The 25230-nt window shown below is 39.8% G+C and overlaps 1 protein-coding gene across 1 annotated transcript in view; it reads left to right on the forward strand.

The window, feature by feature from the left end:
- The window catches only part of cd9a (CD9 molecule a), a 29808-nt gene extending 10284 nt beyond the window's left edge, over window positions 1–19524 (forward strand). The window contains exons 2-8 of the mRNA XM_052034011.1: window positions 5043–5145; window positions 11491–11588; window positions 13025–13099; window positions 17032–17133; window positions 17969–18058; window positions 18752–18835; window positions 18929–19524. Of these exons, the coding sequence (XP_051889971.1) occupies window positions 5043–5145; window positions 11491–11588; window positions 13025–13099; window positions 17032–17133; window positions 17969–18058; window positions 18752–18835; window positions 18929–18994 (618 nt within the window). The 3' untranslated portion in view covers window positions 18995–19524. The remainder of the gene's footprint in view (window positions 1–5042; window positions 5146–11490; window positions 11589–13024; window positions 13100–17031; window positions 17134–17968; window positions 18059–18751; window positions 18836–18928) is intronic.
- Window positions 19525–25230: the final 5706 nt, after the last annotated feature.

Here is a 25230-nt window from a genome sequence, read left to right on the forward strand (position 1 = left end):
TGTTCTTTAGCTTTAATGAGTGGTAATTGCAAGTCTACTGATGGCTATGAGGAGGCAGAATTGTATGATGATTTTGAACTTGAAGGGATACATAGTTGAAAAACAATTTCTGGGAGGAGGATCTGTTGCTTTTGAATCTTACTGAAATTATTTGTTTTATTTGATAGCAACATAGAGTACAATGCAACTTGGTTCCTGCATTAATTACTGTTTCCTTGATGACTAATGACTGTTTCATCAAACTTGATGTTTCTTGGAAACCTAAGTTTTGAAATGGAAGTGCTAAAGTGTCACTGTGGAGAACCTTTTAATACCTTCTTATTGCTTTGTAAAATCTTGCTGTTTCTATTAATTTTAAGTTTACCTAAAGTTGATCATTTAGATTTTGAGACATAGGATCTGGCAGATTGTAAATCGTACACAGACAATACAATGAGTTTATCAGCAACACAATGCATTTATTGTCCCTATCCAACAACACTGAGAGTACCTTCACCAGGTGGTCACACTATCTTTCCAAGGTGAAATTGTAATGGGCGTGGGGCTTGGAGGGTTATGGGCCAAATGTGGTCAACTGGGACTAGCAGGGAGGATGCTGTGGTCGGTGTTATGTTTGTTGTTCTTCAAGAGACGAACATTGCGTGGGTTTAACATCTGAACGTTTTATTAACTAACAACAGCCTGGCTTGTTTTTCCTCTCTTTTTACAGCCACTTCCTGTTCCCACATATGACCCCTTGCATTGCCTACTGGGAACTGTAGTTCTTTGTGTTATTATGTAGTTATAATAGTAACACAGTCGGCATGGGCCTGTTTCCATGCTGTATTACTCTATAACTCTATATGTTACTCAATTGCTTTGGAATTTGTATATGCAAGCAGATCTCAGTTTTTATACATGGTTATTTATGGAATTTTGTTTTGAAGCTTAGCTGTGTTAGGAAAGACATACATTACACAGAAGTTGGTAATTGGGTAGAGGTAGATTTGCGGTTAAGTAGAGTGAGGTTTGGGAAGTTACGGGTAGGTTTCTTGCATAAGGGACTTCAATATGCTTAATACATGTTTGTTCAATCTCTCCTTAGAAGTAATGCACTCCAATCCAGGCAACATTCTAGTGAACCTCTTATGCACATCCTTTCTCTAGTGTGGTGAGCTGAACTGCACACAATACTCCAAATGTGGCCTAATCAAAGTTTTATACAGCTACCGCAAGCCTTCCAAATTTATATTCTCCATTCCCAGACTGATGAAGGCAAGCATGCCTTCAGACTTCTATTCTACCCTTGTGTTGCTACTTTCAGGGAGCTATCGACTCTTTACTCCATAGTCTTTTTTTTTGGAGTTTCTAGACTGAGGGGTTGATCCAATCTTGAGGAGAAGATTGATACGGTGCTTTGGCTGTTGAAATAGTGCACCTCTTACTGGGCAACTTGAACAAAGCTAGGGGTGACACAGTGGCGCAGCTAGTAGAGCTGCTGCCTCACAGCTCCAGTGACCCAGATTTAATCCTGACTTCAGGTGCTATCTGTGTGGAGTTTGCATGTACTCCTTGTAACCACGCGGGTTCCTGTGGATGTTCTGTTTTCCATCTACATCCTAAAAACATGCAGATTGGTAGGTCAATTGGCCACTATAAATTACTCTTAGTCCGTAGACGGTGATAGAATCTGGGGTAGTTAATGAGAACGTGGGACAGAATAAAAATAAAATTAATCTAGCAACAATGTAAATAGGTGGTTGATCAGTGGGCCAAGTGGCCTGTTTTCATGTTGTATCACTTTGACTACTGCATCTCTGGGATGATCAGGTGGTGGGCAATCTTGCTATCTTGGCTCAGAGTTTTGATAAACTTTATGGCTGAGAGGCCAATTTGAACAATATTAAGAATCCACTGCACAGTATATAACTGGAAATGTGTGCAGTTTCCCCCACGGAGGATTAGCAAATTTATTTCCATGAAGTAGATTAACAATGCAAATTGGTATGACCTTCAAATGACTCCTTTAAAGCCATTGGGTTCAACCCTATTGCCACCATACTGGTGTAACCTTTGGCCTGAAAAGTGTTGCTCTGGCCACCTTTTGGCACTCGAACTGGTGTGTTTTGGAATAGCATACACTCTGGAGCACACATCTATGATTTTTGACTTCTTAAAGTCAAGTGTGGAATAGTTCTTAACCATATGAGTAATCATTGAATTATACTTGTATGTTCTATGCAGAGTTCTTTGCCACATGGTTGAAATTGAACCAGGTGTGTAGATAGAAGGTGAGCAAAAGGACTCTGCAATTTCGGGGTTACAAGGGGGAAGAGGATTCCAAGATTTGGGAACATTGAGATACCCAGAAATTGGGGTGGGGGAGTTTAGGGCAGCGGAGTGGAGCTCTCTTGCGTCACTGAGTAGTGGGGTCCTATAATCTGACAACATCATGAACTAGAGATTTTGGCAGAATGCAGCAACACAAGGTGAAATAATCCTGGACTTCCAATGTGAAATAGAGGGAGGATTTGACAACATAAAATAAACCTAGGATGTTCTCAGCATCAGTTGAGAGGTGGGGTGCTAGAGGCAGTACATAAAAGAAATGTTTTGTTGTCAGGATGACTCTTCTGGCATTCCGAGCAAGCAGTTGGTTTTCCCATTTCAGTTCATGTGGAACCTTGCAAGTGTCTGCTGGCTAACTTCGGGACCAACAGCAAACCCACTAGAAAGAAAATAAAGATAATCTAAATAATTGAATCTTGGGAGAGAAATTAAAGAGACATGTGATTAATGAAACTTAAGATGTTTACACCAAATCTTTTTAGTAATTGTACAAATGCAAGCTGTTTGGTTAACTCGAGTGGGGAAGAGGATAGAATCTCTTTGTTTTCCATTTTAATTCTTTAGCCATTGTATTAAGAATCATTGTTGAATAGTGACCAGAGAGTAGCACTTGCTGCTTTTCAGTTATACCAGATTTATTTTCAGTGTGCCTGTTTTATTTTACTCATTTGTTTTGAGGAAAATAAAATGGAATTTAATATCACTTTATCATTGTTATCTCCAAGTTCCTGATAGGAATTTAGAAAGATCACTCAGGATTAGACTGTTGAAAGATGCAATGAACACTAACCAATTGGAATCCCAGATTGCATGCAGGCAATGTCACAGCGGCAGATCTGTGCATCCCCACCAGCACCCAAACCCACATTGCAGATTAAAATCTAGTATGAGATGTTGAGTATTCACCCAGCAGAAAGTAGGCTTTGTCAGTAACTACTTGAGTCTGGTGTATTTCTGGTTTTGGCAGGAAAATTTCCAATGTTTTCCAATGTAACCCTTTATCAATTAATTATTAATTTGATTTTGTAAACGGTCTGCTATCCAGAACTGTGAGTAATTTTCTTTCTAAAATACATTCCTGTTGACCATTTAGAAATTTTTTAATAGTTAAATCAATTTGTTATACTTGTGTGTTGGGGTCTGCAGTAAATGACCATGTGTAATCAGTTATATGAACTATAGATTCCTATAATTGATGACACATTGTAAGCAAGCTTTGAACTATATTTTAATATAATCAATATTTTGCTTTTGGTGAATGCTATTTCTATTTTAACATGGGAATCTATTGAAGAGATTATATTAATGAAAACAAACTGTCAAATGAAAACCACAGAAATTCAGTTTTGCAGTTCTGGTGTTTTTAAACAAGTTCTAGTGTTCTTTTGAAATTAATTATTCCATTTGTATTCTTTATTTTTCTTTTTAAACTCATTGGTATAACAATGTAATATTTTGGAACACATTTTAGCTGATCATCCACAAGTGGTCCAAAACAAAAAGTGAGGCTTATGATAAGTGCTGATGCTCTGGGGAATCTGGGTGTTCTTGTACATCTTTGAAAGTTAATATGTGGAGACCACAGACAATTAGGAAGGCAAATAGTATTTTGGCCAATATTGCAAAAGGATTTGTGTATAAGAATGGAGATTTTAGATCTTTGATGAAGCAACATTGGAGTGACCTTACTAACTGAAGAAAAATATCTTGTGATCGGAAGGTTCACCATATTAAACCCTGAGATAGTGGGTTTATTGTATGTGGATAAATTAGATTGAGTCTAAATTCTCAAGTTTGGAAGTATGAGTGGTGATCTCATTGAATACAGGTTGAGTTGATGTAGGTTTGAGATGGGAAGAAATTTCTTTAAGCAGTAGTCATGAGTCTTTTGGAATTCCTGTGTTTAGATGGACACTAGAGGCTTAATCACTGAGTATTTTTGAGATGGGTGGATAGATGTTTAGATATTATTGGGTTAGTGCAACAAAGTGAAGCTGGGCTTAAGAGAGCAGCTGAATTTATTGAATAATGGTGCAGCTATGGGGAGCTGAATGGCACGGTCCAACTTTTTGTCTTTTTATTTTTGTTTAATTCCAGTTTAATTCATTAATTTTCTTTATACTTGTAAAGGAAGATGGCCCAAAAACTGAGATGTTCACTTTACATGTGAAATGAGGTGAAATTGGGATTTTTTTTATATATATATATAAAATGCAATGTAAGGTACTCGGTTTTGTTTGGGGGTATGTAGCTTGGAGGGAGGAGGGAGAAACTTGGGCAAGCAAGAGGGTTCACCATGAGAAGATTACATCCAGTAGGTAGACCATGCACAAGACTGTTTTATATCAGTGAGCCACAGATAACAAGATGATTTGCAGTCAATTCTTAGCTGACTAACCCCTTTGTGCTGTATGGGAATTCCTCTGATTTATATACCACTCTCTTTAAACATTATATACAAATATTGTATAAGCATTTGCAATGTATTTAAACAGACACCCCATGGAAATCTATTATCTTGTAATTTGTTTAATTTGCTATTCCTGGTTCAAAATCAAACACAAGGCAAGAGTTTTCTACTGCCCTGCTCACCAACTTTGTGTTTCTCCTCCACTAAATTGAAAGGATGAACTACTACAGGCTGGCAAGTTCAGTGCTTAAATTTCTTTTTGGATGTATGATTCATTTAATATTCCTTCTCTTTTCTCCCTCAGCTTGCAGGGACTGCAGTCTTGGCAGTTGGATTATGGCTTCGTTTTGATGCATCAACGAAGGACATATTTGAATTTGAAAACCAGCCTTCTACGTTCTACACTGGTGAGATGGAGAAGCTTGGGGCAATGAGGTTAGGGGAGAGTTTGTCCACATTGATGCCTGGTGTGTGTGTGTGTTTTTAAAAAAAACACAAAAAAACCTGATCTTCCAGTGGTTAGGAAGTAACAAATTAAGTTGCTATTTGGAGAGTCCTATCTAAAAGGTGTTTGAGACTCCTGGATAGGCACATGAATATAGAAAGACTGTAGGGATATGCACCTTGTGTAGGCAGAGGGGACTAGTTTAGTTAGGTGTTTAATTACTAGTTTAATTAGTTTGGAACAAGATCATGGGCCTGAAGGTCCTGTACTGTTCTATGTTCTAAAATATTAAAGTGAATTGTTGGAATAGTACACAAAAAATGATTGCACTCTTGACAGTAATTCTCTCATTTGAAGTTTACTCAAACTAGAAGATATAACGTGCATCATCTCCTATAAGAAGTATGATTTAGGTTTTAAGTTTTCTAATGCTTTGTATAGCTTGTACTTCCCCTTGATGCTCTGCCATTGAAGTTTATAATCTGTTTTAGGAGTTTATGTTGGGAAAAACGACATTTGAAAAAAAGGTTAATCACAAAAAATGATGGTGACCCCTTTCTACCAACTTTGGCACAGATTTAAAATAAAGTTCCTGCTACTTGGCATTTTCCTTCAGGGTTTTCCAAAATCAAGAGGACTTATTCACTTGAAGTGGCCTTTTGCAATTGACTTGCTGACATGCATTTAAGCAGGACTTTAGCACCTTCCATTTAAAGCACATTCTTCTGCATTAGTAGAGCTTATATAACCTGTTCCTTTCATGCAGAATGATTTATTGGAATCGTACTTCAGGTTATTTATGTTTGGGAGATGGTGATAGTGCAAGGACAGTCAGAAGCTGTTGTACATTGGTGCCTCGCTCAGGATACATTCCTAAGAACAAGACTCCTAATGGAATTAGTGCTAAAAGAAGTCGTTTTAGCATAGTGAAGTGTTACTGACAGCACAGCTGTACCAGGAGCCTGATGTCACCTTCTACCTTCTGGCACTTCCTCGGTATGGAGGGACTGCCTGTGAGGGCTGGTGTGGGGATGGCCAGTGCGGCCTCAATGCTGAAATGTTGTGCTTGAAGCTGAACGATGGCTGGCACAGTGTCTGGCCAGATCTTATCGTGTCTCTCATCACTTCCTGTTGGACAGATGGAAACAGTCTTCCCTTCCCCTTGTTTTTCTGCACAGCTCTCCCTAGCTTGGAGATTTTTCCATGGTGATAAGCTCAACAGTGGTCATTGGTTTGTTCCAATAAATAAATCTCTGGGCTGGGGAGAGCTGTTTGCAGCCAAGCAGAAGGGAGATGGCAGCTTCCCATTGCATCCAGTGTGGAGGTGATGGGATCTACGTGGCCTCTCAGCACATGGACCAGTGCTGCCAGTCTCTAGCAGTGGTCTGCACACAACATGCCACCTAGGATGCAGTCCCAGGCTCCACATCTTGGTGCTGAGTGGCTGCACCATTTGCCCCCAACCCTATCAACACCAGCCCCTACAGGCAGTCATTCCACACTGAGCTGTGGGTGAATCATTGCAGCAAAAGAGCCAGCAGAGGGAAGGACCCAGCACCACTGTTTGCAACTCCAGCAGATGTCCTTTTTAAAGACAAGGTATGTACTTGTATTTGCTCTGGAGCACCAACAAAAAACGATAACTGGGAGAGATACGAATGAGGTCTTAGACCCAAGGAAGATGAAAAGCCATAATTCAATGTTGGTAATCTCTTAGCTGTTGCCACCATCACATCTGATTTGAGTGCAGGAGCAGAGAGCTAGCTGTGAGGAATTGGTGTAGGATGGTGTTCTTCAGACTGGGAGGGACGTGTGTGATGGGGATATTATATCTCAGAGCTATAATCTTGCAGGGAGGCTAACTAGCACCATTCCTGTTACTATGTCAACGGCAGCTGTAATGCCTCCTGGGAAAGCCAGGGTGCTGTTGGAGATATCTGCCATTGTCTTTTTTCTCCTGACAGTTTGATTCCACCCCAGTGTTGATTAATTCTGCAAACTCCCAATTTATTGTTGCTGCTGAAACTTCGGGCTCAATGGAGAACCAATGGACAGATAGCACAGGGGACGTATTGTTTCTTATCTCGTGCAGCTGTCCTTCTGGTACTAGCCTGCACAGCCTTGTCCGACCAACTTTGGCAGAGAGCAGCAGTGTATGTGCAAGGTTGTCTTAACTCTTGACTGCCCCTGCCACTAATTAAACCAATATTGACCCATACTATCCACCCCGATTCAAGTCGTCAGGTTGTAGGTTTGTCTTCTTCAGTGCTCTTTGGCAATTCTGTTTGTACATCTTCTAATACTTCTGCATATTTTTAAACTGGATGATTTGTATCTTTCACTGATTCTTATGATAACATCTTTTACAATCTCTTTATTGGTTTGTTATTGTCACTTGTTCTCAGGTACAATGGAAAAACTTGCTTTGCCAATCACAAGCAAGAAGAGCACTACTCAGCACATATCTACATGGTTTTACAATCAACAAATATCTGTCCACAGCTCAAGCCTGCCCTTTGCCTAATCAAGTTTCTGCATCTCCCATCCACTTCATGCTCCCATTACCTACTAATTCTCAGCTGTCACTTGAGCTGCTTCTAATTACTCAACTTCCTGTTTCACTATCACTATCTTTAATGTTAAAGGACAAAAAAATCTAAAGTGAATGGGAGAACAACTCAGTTCTGATCCTGGTGGTTTGGAATTTAAAATCTGGCAGGTAAAATAGTAAATGAGCAGAAGGGAGGCTTTAGAAGAACATTTAGTTTGGAGACAGCAAGAGCTTCCTGGATGATTACAGCTATATAAATTAAAATCAGACTGAAAGGGCAGCTGATGATACACGTCAAGTCGTAGAGTTTATTATGTGCACAAGTACACAGGTGCAACGACAAACTTACTTGCAGCAGCATCACAGGCACATAGCATTAAAGACACGACATTCAAAAGTAAAACAAGTTAAGACATTATACAAAAATTATACAAGAAGGAACACAATTGGAACAAAAGTCTATGACCACTATGATCTCTTGAGGTAAACAAGAGGATGTGGAGTGAATCATGCAGATGCTAAAATACTCTATAGTTGATGGTTCTTTGATCTCGGGTTTCAATTCTGTGGTTGGGTGGCTATGATGTTGGCTGAAGAGACTGAAACAAAATGTTGGGAGTGATCAGAGTATTAGTGAGTGAATATTTTGTTTTCAGACAAGAAGGGGATGTGTGTGGCATACCCAAGCAATTGATTTGGGACCACTGCTCTGCTTGATATACCCAAGTCCAGTTTTACAGTATATGAATGATTGCAGATGATGCAATTCAATAATGGAGGATAGTAATAGATGTAGGGAGGATGCAGATTGGTGAAATGATTTGCTGTGGCAGATAAATTAATGTGGAGATGTACGAACTGAATCACTCTGGGAAGTATGACAAGGTAATATAAATAGAGTAGATTTACTCATTGTACCAGGGATAAATTACATCAGTGGAGCAATTAGTATTTTTTGTTTGTAATGCTCAATTTTTAGTAGGTCAGGCATTATGTCAAGAAGGAAATTAGTTAATGGATGGAAAACAACTGTACACCAAAAGCATGTTCTAGGTGCTCCACCACAGAGGGTATGGCAGAACACAAACCACTATCGAGATCCTTTTTAATACACTAAACCAGTGGTCTTTATTTTTTAAGTTTTGTACAAGGTTGAAATCGTATTTTTTCTTTGCATGGTGAGACTTATTCCTGATGACATTTTGATGGCTTGTTGACTTTAATAGTAATGATAGAACACATGCAATTGTTAAATAAAGAGCAGCCTTGTACATTAGCACTTCCTGTTCCTTGTAATTGAAGGATGGCTTTATGGAAAATGTTAATCATTTATTAGCAGCATACAATAGTAAATTGTATTTCTAACACAGATGTACATTCTGAAAGTAGTACATTGTTTAGTTTCAAATGTTGTAACTTTAGGGTTTTTTTGGTGAAAAAGCTGAGGTCAGATTAATTTCCAACAACAAATTGGTTGATTAAGTTGTTTGCTTTCTACATAATGTTATTTTATGGAAGACACTATTTGTTTGGATAGCCATAAGTATAGTACAAAATTGCAAAATTAAGCTGCAGTTACCGCTTTCAAAGCCATTGTCTCTGTGGAACTGTTATCTCCCAACTCCGTGTAAACACGGTTTGTACAGAATCCAGCTGCAAATCAAGTCTGTACACCTCTACTTGTAAGTGGCAAATTCATGTTAATGTAAAGTAGAAATGGGTGCCTGAACTTTCCAGTTAGCTGCCTGGTTAATTTAAATGGAGATTTTTAAACAAGCCAAACTCAGATTGCAGGTGCTGTGTGGCTTAAGTTCACAGTTCAAAATAAACCCTGAAAGCAGACGTTGCGAGCATAGCCAGCATTTAATGTCTATTTCTTTTTCACATTTTAGACATTGGTATTAACCCGCTTTTTTTGAACTGAGGTAGTTTATGTGGTGTCTAACGTTCACATTGATACAATCACGAAGAAGGCAAGCCAGTGGCTCTACTTCATTAAGGCTTTAGGAGATTTGGTATGTCACCAAAGGTGCTTGAAAATTTCTATAGATGTATGGTGGAGAGCATTCTGACTGGGTGCATCACAGGCTGGTATGGAGGCTCCAATGCACAGGAACGCAAGAGACTGCAGATGATTGTAGACTCAGCCAGCTCCATCACAGACACAACCCTCCCTACCATCGAGGGCATCTTCAAGAGGCAGTGCCTCAAGAAGGTGACATCTGTCATGTCACCATCCAGGACATGCCCTCTGCTAGTTCCTACCATCAGGAAGGAAGTGCAGGAGCCTGAAGACCCACACTCAACTATTCAGGAACAGCTTCTTCCCCTCTGTTATCGGATTTCCGAACAGTCCATAAACACTACCTCATTATTCCTTTTTTGTGCACTATGTATTTATCTTGTAATTTATAGTAATGTTATGTCTTTGCCCTACTGCTGTTGCAAAACAACAAATTTCACATCATGTAAGACAGTGATAATAAACCTAATTCTGATTCTATAGTGCTGTTTAGTATGAAGTTCCAGGATTTTGATGTATTGTCTGTTATGGGTCTATTATTGTCACGTGCACTAAGATGCAGTGAAAAGCAGACAGATCATGCCATACATAATTAAATCAAGGTAGTAAAAAGAAAACAATGTAGAATATAATGTTGCAGTTAGAGGAAAGTGCAGGTAGACAAATAAGGTGCAAGGGCCAATATGAGGTAGATTGAGAGAGCAAGAGTTCATCTTTTGGTGTATGAGAGGTCTGCCTCCAATGCCAAGAGTCCATTCAAGAGTTTGATAACAGTAGGATAGAAGCTATCCTTGAGCCTGGTGGAATGTGCTCTCAAGCTTTTGTGTCTTCTGCCCAATTTAGGGAGGGGGTGGGAAAAGAGAATGACTGGGATGGGAGGGGTCTTCAATTATGTTAGCCACTTACCAATTGGGGGTGTAGATGGAGGGGAGGTTGGTTTGTGCGATAGTCTGGGCTGCATTCCCATCTCTGCAATTTCTTGCAGTCTTAGGCTGAGCAGCTCCTATTTCAAGCTGTGATGCATTCGATAGGATGCTTGCCATGGTGCTTCTATAAAAATTGGTAAGATTCATGGGGGAATGCTTGGCCTTCTGTGGTGTGCTTTCTTGGCCATAGCATTCATGTGGCTGGACCAGGACACATTGTTGGTGATATTTACACCTAGGAACTTGAAACTCTCCAACATCTTCACCTCAGCACCATTGATACAGATGGGCGTGTACTCCACCCTGCTTCCTCAAGTCAATGACTAACTCCTTCATATTGCTGACATTCAGGGAGAAGTTGCTGTCTTGTCACCTTGCCACTAGACCATCTCCTTCCTGTACTCCATTTCATCATTGTTTGAGATCCAGCCCACTACAGTGGTGTGATCTGCAAACTTATAAATAGAATTGAAGCAGAATTTGGCCACACAGTTGTAAGTGTACAGGAAGAATAATAAAAGGCTGAGGACTTAGCCTCGTGGGGCACTGGTGTTGCCTTTCTTTACTAATTGCGATCTGTTGGTCAGGAGGTCAAGGATCCAGTTGCAGAGGGGGTAGTGCAGAGTCCTAGGTCAAGGAGTTTGGAGATGAGTTTGTTTGGGATTATGGTATTGGAGGCAGAGCTATTGACAATAAATAGGAGTCCGATTATAGGTCTAATGACAACAAAAGAACAATAGTGTCACTTGGAGGTAGTGCTCCCATGCTGCTCCTGTGACTCAAATACTTCTGCATTTTTTTTTACAGGTGTCTATATTTTGATTGGAGCTGGTGCATTGATGATGATTGTTGGGTTCCTAGGGTGCTGCGGTGCAATTCAAGAATCTACCTGCATGCTTGGATGCGTGAGTAGAACATTTACATTGCACATTTCTACTTGTGTCCCATGAGCAGAAACATTCTTGTATGGATTATCTTAAAGATGTATCATTAGAAGTTAGTTTTTAAAGTTTTCTCTTTTTAAAGCTTCATTTGGTGTGTCAAAACCATTGTACTGATGAATCCACAGGTTGAAGTTCTATTTATCGTTCCACTTGTATACATAAAGGGTGACAAGATCAAGGCTTAGGAATGTCTAAATGTGCTTTGTGATTTTCTAATCAAAACCCTAATCCAGTAACCATTTGCTGGTGAACTTTCCACTGTGTGTCCAAAACTCACTACCTATTAAGGAATTAGCCTGGTGGGAATTAATCACTAATATTGGCAATTGGTGCATTCTTTTGGGAGTCAGATTAACTTATCAACAGCTCCCTGGGTAATGTTGGCCTTTCTGGTTCAGTTATTAAATTACCAAATTTAGCAAGTCATGTAGAGTTTATTTGAGTATTAACGTGCAGCCAAGATAATCCTTTAGATGCCTGTTAGACGATTGAAGGTGTATTTGGTCTGTCACTTGTGGACAGCTCATGGTGAAAGTACCTTGTTAAAAATAAATGTAGTTTCAACAGGAGAAAGTAAATTATTTATTCTGAAGTTTGAGAACTGACTCATGGGGAATTATAAAGTATGCCTCGAGGGTTTAGGTAGTTTTCTACTCGTAATTGAAAGCTCAAGAAGAATCTGAGCAGGAGGTGGCTCCTTTACAAACACATTTCCTTCCTTGCACCTAAGTCCCTAGTAGCTTGACTATCTGATTCTGCATTGTGATTCCTCGGAGCTTATCTTAGCCAAAAAGGTATGTGCAGAAGTTTTGTTACTGTGAGAAACTCTTTGAACGTTCATTAAGAAATCAGCTTCATTGCTTTGCACCAGGCTCCCAATGAGTAAAATCTGGGAAGGTAGGTGGGGACATGGATAAGGAGGGGTTGAGCAACCGCAGGATACTTTGTTATTAATGAGCATCTTAATACTCAAAGTTGATCTTGTTAAATCTTGATTTTTCAGTTAGTAATCATATTGCATTTTATTGTAATTTAATTTCTCATTTTAGAAATTTCTCACCAGCATTATCTTTAATTAGAGATGCAAGTCAAGAAAAAATTGTGAATTTATTCTTTAAATTTAGTTTGTATGGTTTCACTTCACCAATATGAAACTTCTGGGATATCCATTAGGTGATTCAACATAATACAGTTGTGAGGTGAAGCAGGGTGAGAGAATGTCCTCCAAAGAGTTAGTCCATTACTGTCACAACAAGACCTGACTCTGGATTGGTACAGAGGTTTCCCACTAAACCATTGTTTTAGATAAATTCATGCTTGAAAATAATGAAGTGACTTTTTCTATTGAACTGATTTTTGTATTGATATAGTTCATATGTTACAATCTTCTTTTTCAGTTCTTCGTTTTTCTCCTCATCATATTTGCAGTTGAAATTGCAGCTGGAATATGGGGCTTTTTGAATAAAGATAAGGTAGGGTTGAAAGATTATCACTTGATAGCTCATTGCTACTTAAAGGATGTTGGCGCTAATGAATTGAGGTTTAAGCTTTCTTGGCCATTGACATTTCCAGGTTAAATGTTTTTTGCTTCCTCTACTGTACCACCACAATGTGGCTTGTATCTGTTTGAGGCATGTACTAATATCTGCTTTCAACCCCCCAATCAAGCTGCTGTGCCTCCAGCTGAAATTGGTGAGATTAGAAAAGTCTAACTTCTGTGAGCTAAACAGAGGCAATCAAAGTTCTCCTGAGTTGGGGTTTGTGTGGACAGTAGACTATTGGTCTGAACTGAATTTGGATCCAAGTGTCAGTTATCATTAATGACTTTCAGATCCCCTTGCTGATTCTTTATCTGTCGTCTTTTGACCCAATGAGAAAGTTCATTACATTTTAAAACTATTAGGTTCCCCTGTTGGTTTTTAAATGTTCTGTTTGCCAAGGGCATTGGCTCCCTGACTCCTTCTCCCCATATTCTTGTTCCTTGGCTCTGGCTCGAATCCTCCCTACATTCCTTGTCAGCAGCCCTGGCCGCAGCACTCAGCCTCCCTCCACCAATGTTCTCGAGAGTGTGCACGTGCCAGCTGGCACTATTTTAATATCCATGAAGCAGAGCCTCATCTTCCTGGCTATTGGATCAACACCTTGCTCTGGTGTGAAAAAGCTATTCTACATTATAAGAAAAAAAATGTACAGGCAATTTCCACTCTGTGATTATGAAGTTCAGGATCTGGAATACCAGGACCAACATGGGCAATTCTTACAGTGATGGACCTGAACACTATTCCACAGCATGAGCTCAGAATCTCAAATGCTTTGTTATCACCCAATTGAGTAGGGCAATTTGGACAGGAGATAGCGAGTTTAAAGACAAAAAGAGTACATCACCTTGAGTGAACTAAAAGAGGAATGCCTTTTTTAACCTCTTGTAGAGGAAGTGCATACATTTTGACCTTTCAGCTCGCTAGTACAGAACCAACATGGCCATTAGTGGCTACAGTCCAACTCTGAAAGCTTCCGTGGAGTCGAGAAGGACCTACTTTCTCCAAGGGTGGAGAGTAGGCAGGAGGAAGGGAGAAAATTGGTTCTCAACTCAAAGGAAGACAAACTGATCCTCCTGAGCAAATACAGCACTAGGTTGAGAAGGAACGCAACCCTCTGGCAAGGCATGATCAGGAGGAAGGAGTAAGAGAGACTAACAGGTTTTTCTCTTGACAATATACTTGGAGCATGGTCTTGTCATATTGGACATTGTTTCATCAGAGGGGCAAGCACATGAACTCGTGGCAAGATTCTTGACTGAAACACTGATGCCTGTGAATATCATCATCCATGCTTTGGAGAAGGATAAACCAGGGATTCTCAGATACCTTAATTGTGATTATCTTCAAAAAGAGAGATGGGTCTGACTGTGCATTGTGGCTGGAGTCCTTCTGATCAATTTCCTCCTAGTGGCCAAGGACCACTCCTCTAGTTACAGTATGGATTTCGTTCTTCCAGAGACATGGGACATGACCTTTACTGTGAGACCACTCAATGGAAGAAGCAGGGAGCTGCACCAGCTACAATATGTAGTCTCTTTCAGTCTCACAAATCTTTGACTTCATCAGTCAGGTAGGACTGTGGAACACCTGACACAAAACTCACGATCGACTGAGCAGCAATAATCCCTGCACCCCTACATTATCCTTTGTGGGTGACCCGTAGCAGGCATCTCAGTGCACTGGGAAGATATCATTGATGCTGTATTTGTAAAATCTTCCAAATTCACTGGAAGGATAAGTGAACCAACATTATTATCCTCTCCCAGGCCAACAACCAGTAACGTGCTGTGGGCTTTGTTGGGTAGGCTACGTCGTTCGTATTCCTGACACCAGCCTTCCACAATAGACACCTCCTGTTGGTATGATGTTACCAAGGAAAAGATTCAAAGATGTGCTCAAGACTCTGAGGAAATGCAGCATCTCCACTGACTCCTGCGAACCTTAGCCCATGGCCACTTGAAATGAAGAAAGTGCATTCGGGTGGGATTAAGAAGTTCAGGTCCACACATCAGGAGCGCACAGATGCTTTGTGTAAATTGCAGAAGGAACAGATGATCATGCAGACTGCCAGTTGTCTGACTTGTCAGGCACTTCCTGCCCATTTGTGGAACTTCACACAATGGTGTCTTTAACCACCTTGGAACTGGAGTGGAAGCAAATCTTCCTCTGTTCTGAAGGACTGCCTAAGGAGATTAACTGCTTATGCAGGTTTTCTATTTTAATGAGCACTACTTCCTCAAGATTTTTCCTCAAGCTGAGGAAATGATTTTTTTTTTGCTTTGTTTTACTTGACACTTGTATTTTCTTGGCTGTAAGTAATTCATAATCAAAATCATTTTGTGTAGCAGTTTGCATAACACTATTGCAGCGCCAGTGACCCAGGTTCAATTCCAGTCACTGTCTGTAAGGAGTTTGTACATTCTACTGACTGCGTGGGTTTCCTCTGGGTGCTCCGGTTTCCTCCCACATTCCAAAGATGTACTGGGTAGGAAATTGTTGGCATTGCTATGTTGGCATCAGAAGCGCGGTGACACTTGCAGGCTGCCCCCAAAACACTCTACACAAAAAGATGCACTTCACTGTGTTTTGGTGTACATGTGACTAACAAAGAAATCTTATAATTACTCTTAACTGATTCTTTCTAAACAAAATACTGCAGATACTGGAAATAAGACAAAAAATGGAAAATGCTGGATATGTTTCCAATATTGCAGTTTCTGAAATGCACACAAGTGTTTTATTGGTTTAAATTGAAAGTGTTTGATACAGATTTTTCTTTTATTGCAGTGAAATTGCCTTGTGATAATACAGCCAGATTTGCAGTGTTACAAAAGAGATGTCTGATCCAACTCTTTGAAAGAGTTTCCAATTATTCCAGCTTCTCTGCCCTTCATAGTCCAAAAAATGTGTTTTGTAATTATCCTCTTTGAAAATTGCTACAGAATCATCAATCATCCTTTCAGATAGTGCACTGCAGATTATAACAATTTGCTGTGTAAAATATTTTCCTGCCTTTCCCTCTCCTTGGCCACGCCCCCCCCCCCCCCCCACCAATGATTCTTCTGCCAAGAACCTTAAATTCTTTTTGTCAGTGGCAATGGTTTATTTTGATTTCCTGTCAAAATCCTCCTTGGTTTTGAATGCCTCTAATCAACATTGGCTTTGCCTCGCAGCTTGGAAAACCATCCCAGCTTCCATAGGATCTCGAGGTAAATGAAGACACTTATCCTAGGTGCTAGAAACATTAGTCATGCAGCACGGAAACAGGCTGGCCAGCTCACTGATTCCATGCTGACCATCAAACACCATTTACTTGAATCCCATTTTATTGTCTTCACATTCCCATCAACTCCACCCAGATTTTACTACTCACCTGCACGCCAGTTGACTTACCAAATCACACACCTCGGGGATGTAGGAGCATCCAGAGCAAAAAACAGGCCACAGAACATGTAGGCTCCACGTGGACAGCACTGGAAGTCAGGATTGAGCCTGGCTTGCTGAAAACCCAACAGCAAAATGACAAGAACTGGTGCCTTTTGCAGCACATCCTGTGTTCCAGACAGAATAAACATGCACCCTGGTCCAGAAGTTACCCTTTGGCCTGCTTTCTGCCAATATGCTTTATCTTCAGGATTGCAGTACATTTCCCATCTGCTAAATGCGCAAATTAGTAATAGTGCATTTCAACAATGATCAGACTTCAAGACTGCATGTAATGCGTTTGGGATATAGAAAGTGGCCTATTCTGTTTTTATTCCTGAAGCTATGATTCTACTAGTAACATATTAGTTGTGAGACCTGTTATGCTTAAATCTCTCAGTGTAAGTAAATAAATCATATTTTCTAATTGTATCCCACAGGTTACTGAGGAAGTGCAGGATGTATATAGATCCCTGTATACCGAATATGTTGTCGGAAAAGATGAAAGCAAGAAAGCAGCTCTAATTGCAATTCAGAAAGGTGTAAGTTATTAACTTGTTTAAATCAGTTTTTTATAAATGTGGTCACCAGTTCTATTGAGAAAGCTGCTTAAATATATTTGAAGTTGCATGATATCATAACTATCAGTGTCTGCAAACTTTTTAGCCTTGGACATTGTACAGGTTTAATGCCCATCAGTGAGGCTCGAACTGGACTTGAGCTAGCTTTGAGATGAAGTGGGAGAAACTAACTTGGCACCAATTCCAGAGCAGAATTGTGAATTCTTTACCTCTGCATGGGGCCAAATGGCACAACAGTTGGTATCACTTCAAGCTTATGACTGTGTGTTGGCATTTATTTGGTCAGTATAACTGGGTTTTCTCTGCAACTTGAGGTTTGAGCCCATATAGTTCAGCCCAGACTGCCAGTTTTCACAAATTTCAAAATGTATATTTGAATATGATTAACAATTTTTTTTAAACCATTCAATACTTCACCTCCCCCAAACAACATTAAGAATGTCAATTAATGGCTTTCCTGGGGTTTTGGCTGTAATTGTTGGGTAATATGACATTTGAACCAGCAGTGGAGGTCATATAAGGAAGTACATGGATGCTATTGGTTCTAAATCACTTGGCCTACTACCCAGCAATAAGGTACACTGTTGACTTTTAAATGTGAGAATGCTGTGCTTAGATGGAAGTCGACTGCAAATCCTTTGCTGTAATGTTTTTTCTGATGTGAAACTAATATACTATTTAACTGTTTGCATGCAACTGAAAATATTTAACTTGTTCTACTTGTACTAGTTTTCAACACCGGAGTTGTGTTTTCTTTTGTAATGAACCAATGTTTGAGAAAATTATTTTATTTCAGCTGGACTGCTGTGGAATAGGAGGGGCAGTGGAACCACTTATCCGTGACACTTGCCCCAAAAAAGAATTTTTGGAAGAGTTTACCAGACAGGTATTGTAATTACCTATCCCTCGTTTTGATTTGATCTAACACCTGACACTTTCCTAGCCATTGATTTCTTCAGTTGCCCTTCCAACAAACTGAAACTAATACAGACTCTTAGCCTTGCTGGATTGGACCACAAGCAGCATTTCAGACTTCCATGTCATCACTCTCCGTATAACATCACCGTGCTTTGCCCCTGCTTAATCTCATCTGCTGAAAACCTCATTCATGCTTTTGTTACCTCCTAGACTCCTGGTCATCCTCGTTAAACTTGAGATCATTCATAATTCTGCCCATGTCCTATTTGTATTACACTGACTTACAATTGTTACTGGTCAAATAATGCATTGATTATAAAATCATCATCTTGGTTTTCGAATCTCTGCATAGCTTTGTCCTTCCCCTAGCTTGAATCACCTCCAGTCCTATAACCCACCCAAGAATTCTGTGCTTAACTAATTCTAGCCTCTTGCTCATCTGATCTCTTTCCTCAATTAAGAGCTAAGGCATTAGCCCTGTAATTTCATTTCTGAATCACTCTTGCTCTCACGCCTTTTCTTTCCCCCATTGTGATGGTTAAAACCTCCATTGTTACTAAGCTTTTGCTCATCTGTTTAGTTTCCATTTTTGTGGCTGAGCAACAGTTACCTAAATTTAAACTTCAAATGATTATACTAAGTATTTTCTTGGTTTTTGCAGGGATGTCTACAGGCAATTGATGATATGTTCAACAAAAAGCTTTACATCATTGGGGCAGTTGGGATTGGAATTGGAATCATAATGGTAAGTAGACTCCAGGCTCTGAAATAGGGAATTTAAGAAGATAAGTTTTAATTTATACATTTAAATTAGTAACTTTTTGTCTTCCTTCCTTAGATTTTTGGCATGATTTTCAGCATGGTGTTGTGCTGTGCCATCCGTAATAGCAGAGAGATGATTTAAGGAATGTTTCAATCAACTATGCCTTTCAGCAATGGAATGGATTTTTCAACCACACTTGCTTCTATTTGTTAACAGCTTAACTTTAATAAACATATAATTTTTTCACATTTTATATTCAGTTTAAAATATCTGTATAACTTAACCTTAAATAAAACTTCATCTGTTTAATAAGTTCATGTTTTGTTTAACATTTTGTATAAGTTGAGTGAAAAGAACTGCAAGCTCTAATCTGAAGTTTTCTTCAAGGTTTTCAATAATTTTAAATGTATTTGTCGTATTGGCTTAAATTGAAAGTTCTAGGAGGCTTTGGCTTCTGAATTTGAAGTGCCAACATAGTTACATAGCTGTCAGGAGTGTTAATCTATGGCTCAGAAGAGCAAAATGCTTATGTTGAATGTTGGCCTTACCGGAATTTAATAAACCCTTTAAAATATTTTGTTTGTGGAATTTAAGAAATGAGATGCAACATTTAGATAGCAAAATTTACTTGCTCCTTTGAGAAAATAAAGTTTAAATTTGAACTTCCAGAATATGCATGGATTTTTTTGAATGTACATTATAGCTCTAATGGTAGAGAGGAACATTACTTGGCCTATTAAGCATGGTCATTCTATAAATGCTTTTGTTCCTCTGTGCTATTCAATTACTTGGGAGTCTTTTGTATAAATATCCCTTGAGCTCCAAAGATAATCAAGCAATATCTAGAATATTGATCAATGTAATCAACCTCTGGCAGCATAGGCAACATCGCATGCCTCATTATTTGATTTGTTTTAAATCCATATAAAGTGACTTCATCTGACTTTTATCCAAAACCCAAGATTTTTATCAGCTAGAAGGGGTGCAGAGAACAGCATCAACTTTGTTTCCCTCCAAATCACAAACTCTCCAAATTTGGGAATAAATCAGTGTTCTTTCAACATTGCTTAATCAAACTCTTTCAACTTCATTGTGGGAGTACGTTCAGACAAACTGCAGGAGTTTAAGAGGGTAGTCCTCTATTCCCCACAAGAGCAAGTAGGAGTGAGCAATAAATGTCAGCATCACCCACATCTGGCAAAGGAACAATAAAACATAGCCACTTTTGGCCTATCCCAATTAAGTGTTCCAATTTGTTATTCAATACTGAAGTTTTCATGAAATGGGAAATAAAGTATGATTGCTGCTCTCTGCCACTGCTCTATAATCAAAGTCACAAAATTACTGAAATAATTGAAGTTAATTGTCCAATATTGCAATTTGTGGCTTAAAGTGTTAACAGTTACTGTGAGACTATTAACAGTTCAAACTAGATGCAGAACATTTGGAAATACTGCAGAATGAAAATAGTAATCTTTGGGACTGATACAACAGAGGGAGAAGTGCACAGAATGGCTGCAGGCCAGGGTGGAAAACCACAGCTAGACGCATGGTGGAATGAAACCAAATTAACGCATTCACAAATACAGTAAAACTCTGTTAATCCAGAATGCTTGGGTTTTGTGGTGTTGGATCAGTAACTTTTCTGGACTGTTGGATGTTATTCCCAATGCACTTTAAATTCATTTTCTTTCTTAAAGCTGCACAACAGTGTAATAAACTTTCCAGTGAACCCAAAGGGCTTCAAGATGCCACAAGAAACACAGGCTTAGCAAGCCAGAATGCAAGCCATTGGTAATGCTGAATAATCACACAGTGGATTATTGGAGTTTTACTTGGTATGCACAGAACTCCAATAATCGTATGCAACAAAGAATCTGCTGAAAGAAATCAGCAGGTCAAGCAGCATCTGCAGGAGGAAAGGAATTGTCGACCTGAAACACTGACCAACTGGCTGGAGTATTCGAGGATATCTTCAACCTCTGTGCTGCAGTCTGAGGTTCCCACCTGCTTCAAAAGTGCAGCAATCATTCTAGTGCCCAAGAAGAGCAGGGTGAGCTGCCCAAATGACTGTTGCCCAGGATCACTCACATCTACTGTGATGAAGTGCTTCGAGAAGTTGGTTATGGCTAGAATTAACCCCTGCCTGAGCAAGGACATGGACCTGCTGCAATTTGCCTACCATCACAACAGGGCTACAGCGGGCACAATCTCTCAGACTCTCCACTCTGCTTTGGAGCACCTAGACAACAGCAAGACACATATCCGGCTACTGTTTGTCGATTACAGCTCTGTATTCAAAGTCATCCTTCCTTCAATACTAATAACCAAGCTTCAAAATCTGAGCTGCTGTATCTCCCGCTGCAACTGGATCCTTGACTTCCTCATCATGAGACCACAGTCAGTGCAGATTGGCAATAATATCTCTTCCTCGCTAATTATCAGAACAGGTGAACCTCAAGGATGTGTGATTAGCCTACAGCTCTATTCTCTCTACACTTGTGACTGTGATTAAGCACAGCTCAAACACCATCTATAAATTTGCCGATGACACCACTATTGTTTGCAGAATCTCAGATGGAGAGGAGGAGGCATACAGGAGTGAGATCTGCTGGTTGAGTGGTGCTACAACAACAACCTTGGACTCAACATCAGCAAGATCAAGGAACTGATTGTGGACTTCAGGAGGGGGAAGTCAGGAGAGAACACACCAGTCCTCACTGAGGGTCAGCGGTGGAAAGGGTGAGTAGCTTTAAGTTCCTGGGAGTCAACATCTCGGAGGATCTATCCTGGGCCCAACACATTTATGCAATCACAAAGAAGGCATGCCAGCAGCTCTGCTTCATTAGGAGTTTGAGGAGACTTGCTATGTCAGACTCTTCCAAATTTCTATAGATGTGTGATGGAGAGCATCCTGTCTGGTTGCATCACAGCCTGGTATGGAACCTCCAATGCACAAGATCACAAGAGGCTGCAGAGAGTTATAGACATTAATTCCCTTGAATCTCAAGCAATAGTGCTTACCCTCTTGGTGATGGCTATTAGGTGATGCTGCTGTTACTCAAGGTGTTGCCTAGAATAGGGACAGGTTCTTTGTCAATTTCCTTGCCAATTATCAACCTGTGCCTGAGTGCTGTCCAGCCTTGTCTGCATGCAGGCAGGACTTGCTTCATTTGCTGAGTCATGAACAGAATTGAACATTGTGCAGTTAAATGCAAGTATCCCAACTTATGATCGAAGGAAGGTCATTGACATGACTGAAGATGGCTGGGCCTAGAACACTCCCCTGAGAAACTCTGGTGATGTCTTGGGGCTGGGATATTGGACCTCTGAGAACCACAATTTAATGTTTTCCCCTTTGACTATTTGCCTTCACTTTTACGCCAGCACCTTGATGCCACACTCTGTCAAACATTGCCTTGATGTCAAGAGTAGTCACAATCTCTTCACCTCTGAAACTCTGCACTTTGGTCCATATCTGGACCAGGGTTGAAATGAGGTCTGAAGCTACATGATTCTGACTAAATCCAAATTGGGCATCGATGAGTTCCTTGAGCTTACATTGAGCTTTGTTGGAACAGTGGGGACTGAAGACGGAGAAGAAGTGAGATGCAGGCTTAAGGTGACGGGACTGAAAGGTAAGAATCATCCTTGGTGACTAGAGAGGTTCTATAGACCAGTCACCCAATCTGCATTCAGTCTACTCTCTGCAGAGGAAGTTAAATGGTGGGGCATGGATTCAGTATATTAAGGTGAATACAACATTTCCTATGTTACTAAGAAATTAACTTGGCTCTTGGTAATATATTTGGAACAGTTTGCTTTCGGCATCTGTGGCTTTTGGTTGAATTTTAAAGTTAGTTTGACAGTTCTTGCATATTCCCAGCTGCTTAATGAGATCATCATGCACTAAGCCCTAACTGGGGTGTTCCTTTCCCTCCTGTGATTTCCTGCAGTCTTATGGAAAGGATATTTGAGTCAAATAAATTGCTACCTGGAAAGTGTGCTTGAGGTGCTAGGTGGTAAGTGTAACGTTTTGATACAACATTTCAGAAGATGGCTAAGAGTGGGCCACATTGCTTATTTTTGAAGCCACATACAGGCCAGAAAAGACGAGGGTGGCAGATTACCATCCCTAAAGGATATTAATGATGTAAATGGGATTTATGCAATCCAGTAGCTGACTGCAGGGTCACTGTTACTGATATTAGCTTTTTAATAAAAGATACTTAACTAAATGTAAATTCCCTATCTATTTTCTGATCATTAGTAGTAACTCTCTGGATTATAGTCTTTCTTCCATTTATAATATTCTCCATCCTGGACAATATTAAGTGAAATTTAATAAATTGAAAAAGCTCAAATAGGTGAAACCTATTATGCATATTCCTATGTGTGGAGAGTGAAGCACTCTTCATGATTGCATAACATACATTTATAAATGAGAGACATATACCCCAACAAGTCAATGGCTTTATAGCATAACTTTGCAAATTGAGGAACTGCAATAATTTATGCAATTAGCAGTTTAACAACAGATCTTGGTTAGAAATCTTTTTCTGTTCAATCTTGGCTTCTGCATGGTTGTCTTATATTCCAGTAAAAGGCTTGATAACATGTATCAGTTTTATTTTTTGAGAGGAGCAATTTCTGTTGTCTGATTTGGATCAAATATTCTTTCATAAACCGGCAAAATATTACGAGGGCAGGGAACACATTAGTTGCTGTGAATGTGTAAGAACTCTCAAATCAATAGAATTCAACTAGCTGCTGACATCAACAAAAAAACAAATTGTTCCAAATATATTACCATCTGTCAAATTAATTTCTTAGTAGCATGGGAGATGTATTTATAATGCTGAAAATTGAAGTTTTAAGTAATTGTTTGCATCTGTATGTTTAGATATGAAGCATCTCATCTAATCTTTCCCAGACAGTGTATGCTTCTGAGATGTCAGAGCCTACAATTTGTGGAGCTTCCCAACTAAACAAGGAAATTGAGACAAAAACATCCATGACACTTCAGCCTGTGTAACCATTCTAACTACAACTTGCAGAATTTATTTTTGATTGACAGCAGGGTCAGAATTGTGCCATCCCCCAGCACTCAGCCACTCCCTTCCAGCTATACACAAGGACAGAATTTTTTCCAGGAAAGCCATTTAGAAGTTAAGATATCATATCAAAACAATTATAACAAATGAACTTTATCCAGAGTAAATTTGTAAATAAACAACCATTTGAATGTAGCAATGTTCTTTTTTCTGGCAATCATGCATACATTATGGGCATGCCAAGTAAAACTCCGCATTTTGAAATGCAGCTAAATTTCAAAATTTGAAGCATTTCTTAAATTTGCAACTTGCTGATTTACGATTTAATCTAACTGTATACCATCATAGTCACACAATTCACACAGGGCAGTGGATGTTGTCTATTTGGACTTGAGCAAGGCCTTCGACAAGGTCCTGCATGGTAAGCTGGTCCAGAAGGTTAGTTCCCATGGAATCCAGGAAGAGCTAGTTAGGTGGATTCAAAGTTGGCTCAAAAGTAGGAAGCAGAGGGTGGTGGTTGAACGTTGTTTCTCGGAATGGAGGCTGGTGACAAGTGGCGTGCTGCAGGGTTCGATGTTGGGACCCTTGTTATTCATTTTTTATATAAATGATTTGGATGCAAATGCATAAGGCTTGATCAGTAAGTTTGTGGATGACACGAAATTAGGAGATGGTGTTGATAGTGAAGAAGGTTATTGTAGATTACGGGGGGATCGTGATCACTTGGGGAAATAGGCTGAGGAGTGGAAAATGGATTTCAATGTGAGGTGATGCATTTTGGAAAGTCAAACTAACGTAGGACTCATACAATGAATAGTAGGGCACTAGGGAAAGTAATGGAACAGAGGAACCTAGGAGTACGAGTGCATAGTTTGAAAGTGGCTTCACAGGTGAACAGGATCGTGAAAAAGGCATTTAGCATGCTGGCCTTCATCAGTCAGGGCAATGAGGATAGGAGTTGGGACATTATGTTGCAGTTGTATAAGTCGTTGGTGAGGCCGCACTTGGAGTATTGTGTACTGTTTTGGTCACCCTGTTATAGGAAAGATGTGATTAAACTCGAAAGAGTGCAGAAAAGATTTATGAGGGTGTTGCCAGGACCAGAGGGCCTGAGTTACAGGGAGAGGTTGGCCAGGCTAGGTCTTTGTTCCTTGGAGCATAGGAAAATGAGGGGTCATCTTAGAAGTTTATAAAATCACAAGAGAAATAGGTAAGGTGAATAGTAGCAATCTTTCCCAGGGTAGGGGAGTCCAAAACTGGGTGGTATAGGTTTAGGGTAAGAGGGGAAAAATTTAAAAGGGACTTGAGGGGCAAATTTTTCAT

This window comes from Pristis pectinata, chromosome 19 (genome assembly GCF_009764475.1).
Source record: "Pristis pectinata isolate sPriPec2 chromosome 19, sPriPec2.1.pri, whole genome shotgun sequence".
NCBI lineage: Eukaryota > Metazoa > Chordata > Chondrichthyes > Rhinopristiformes > Pristidae > Pristis > Pristis pectinata.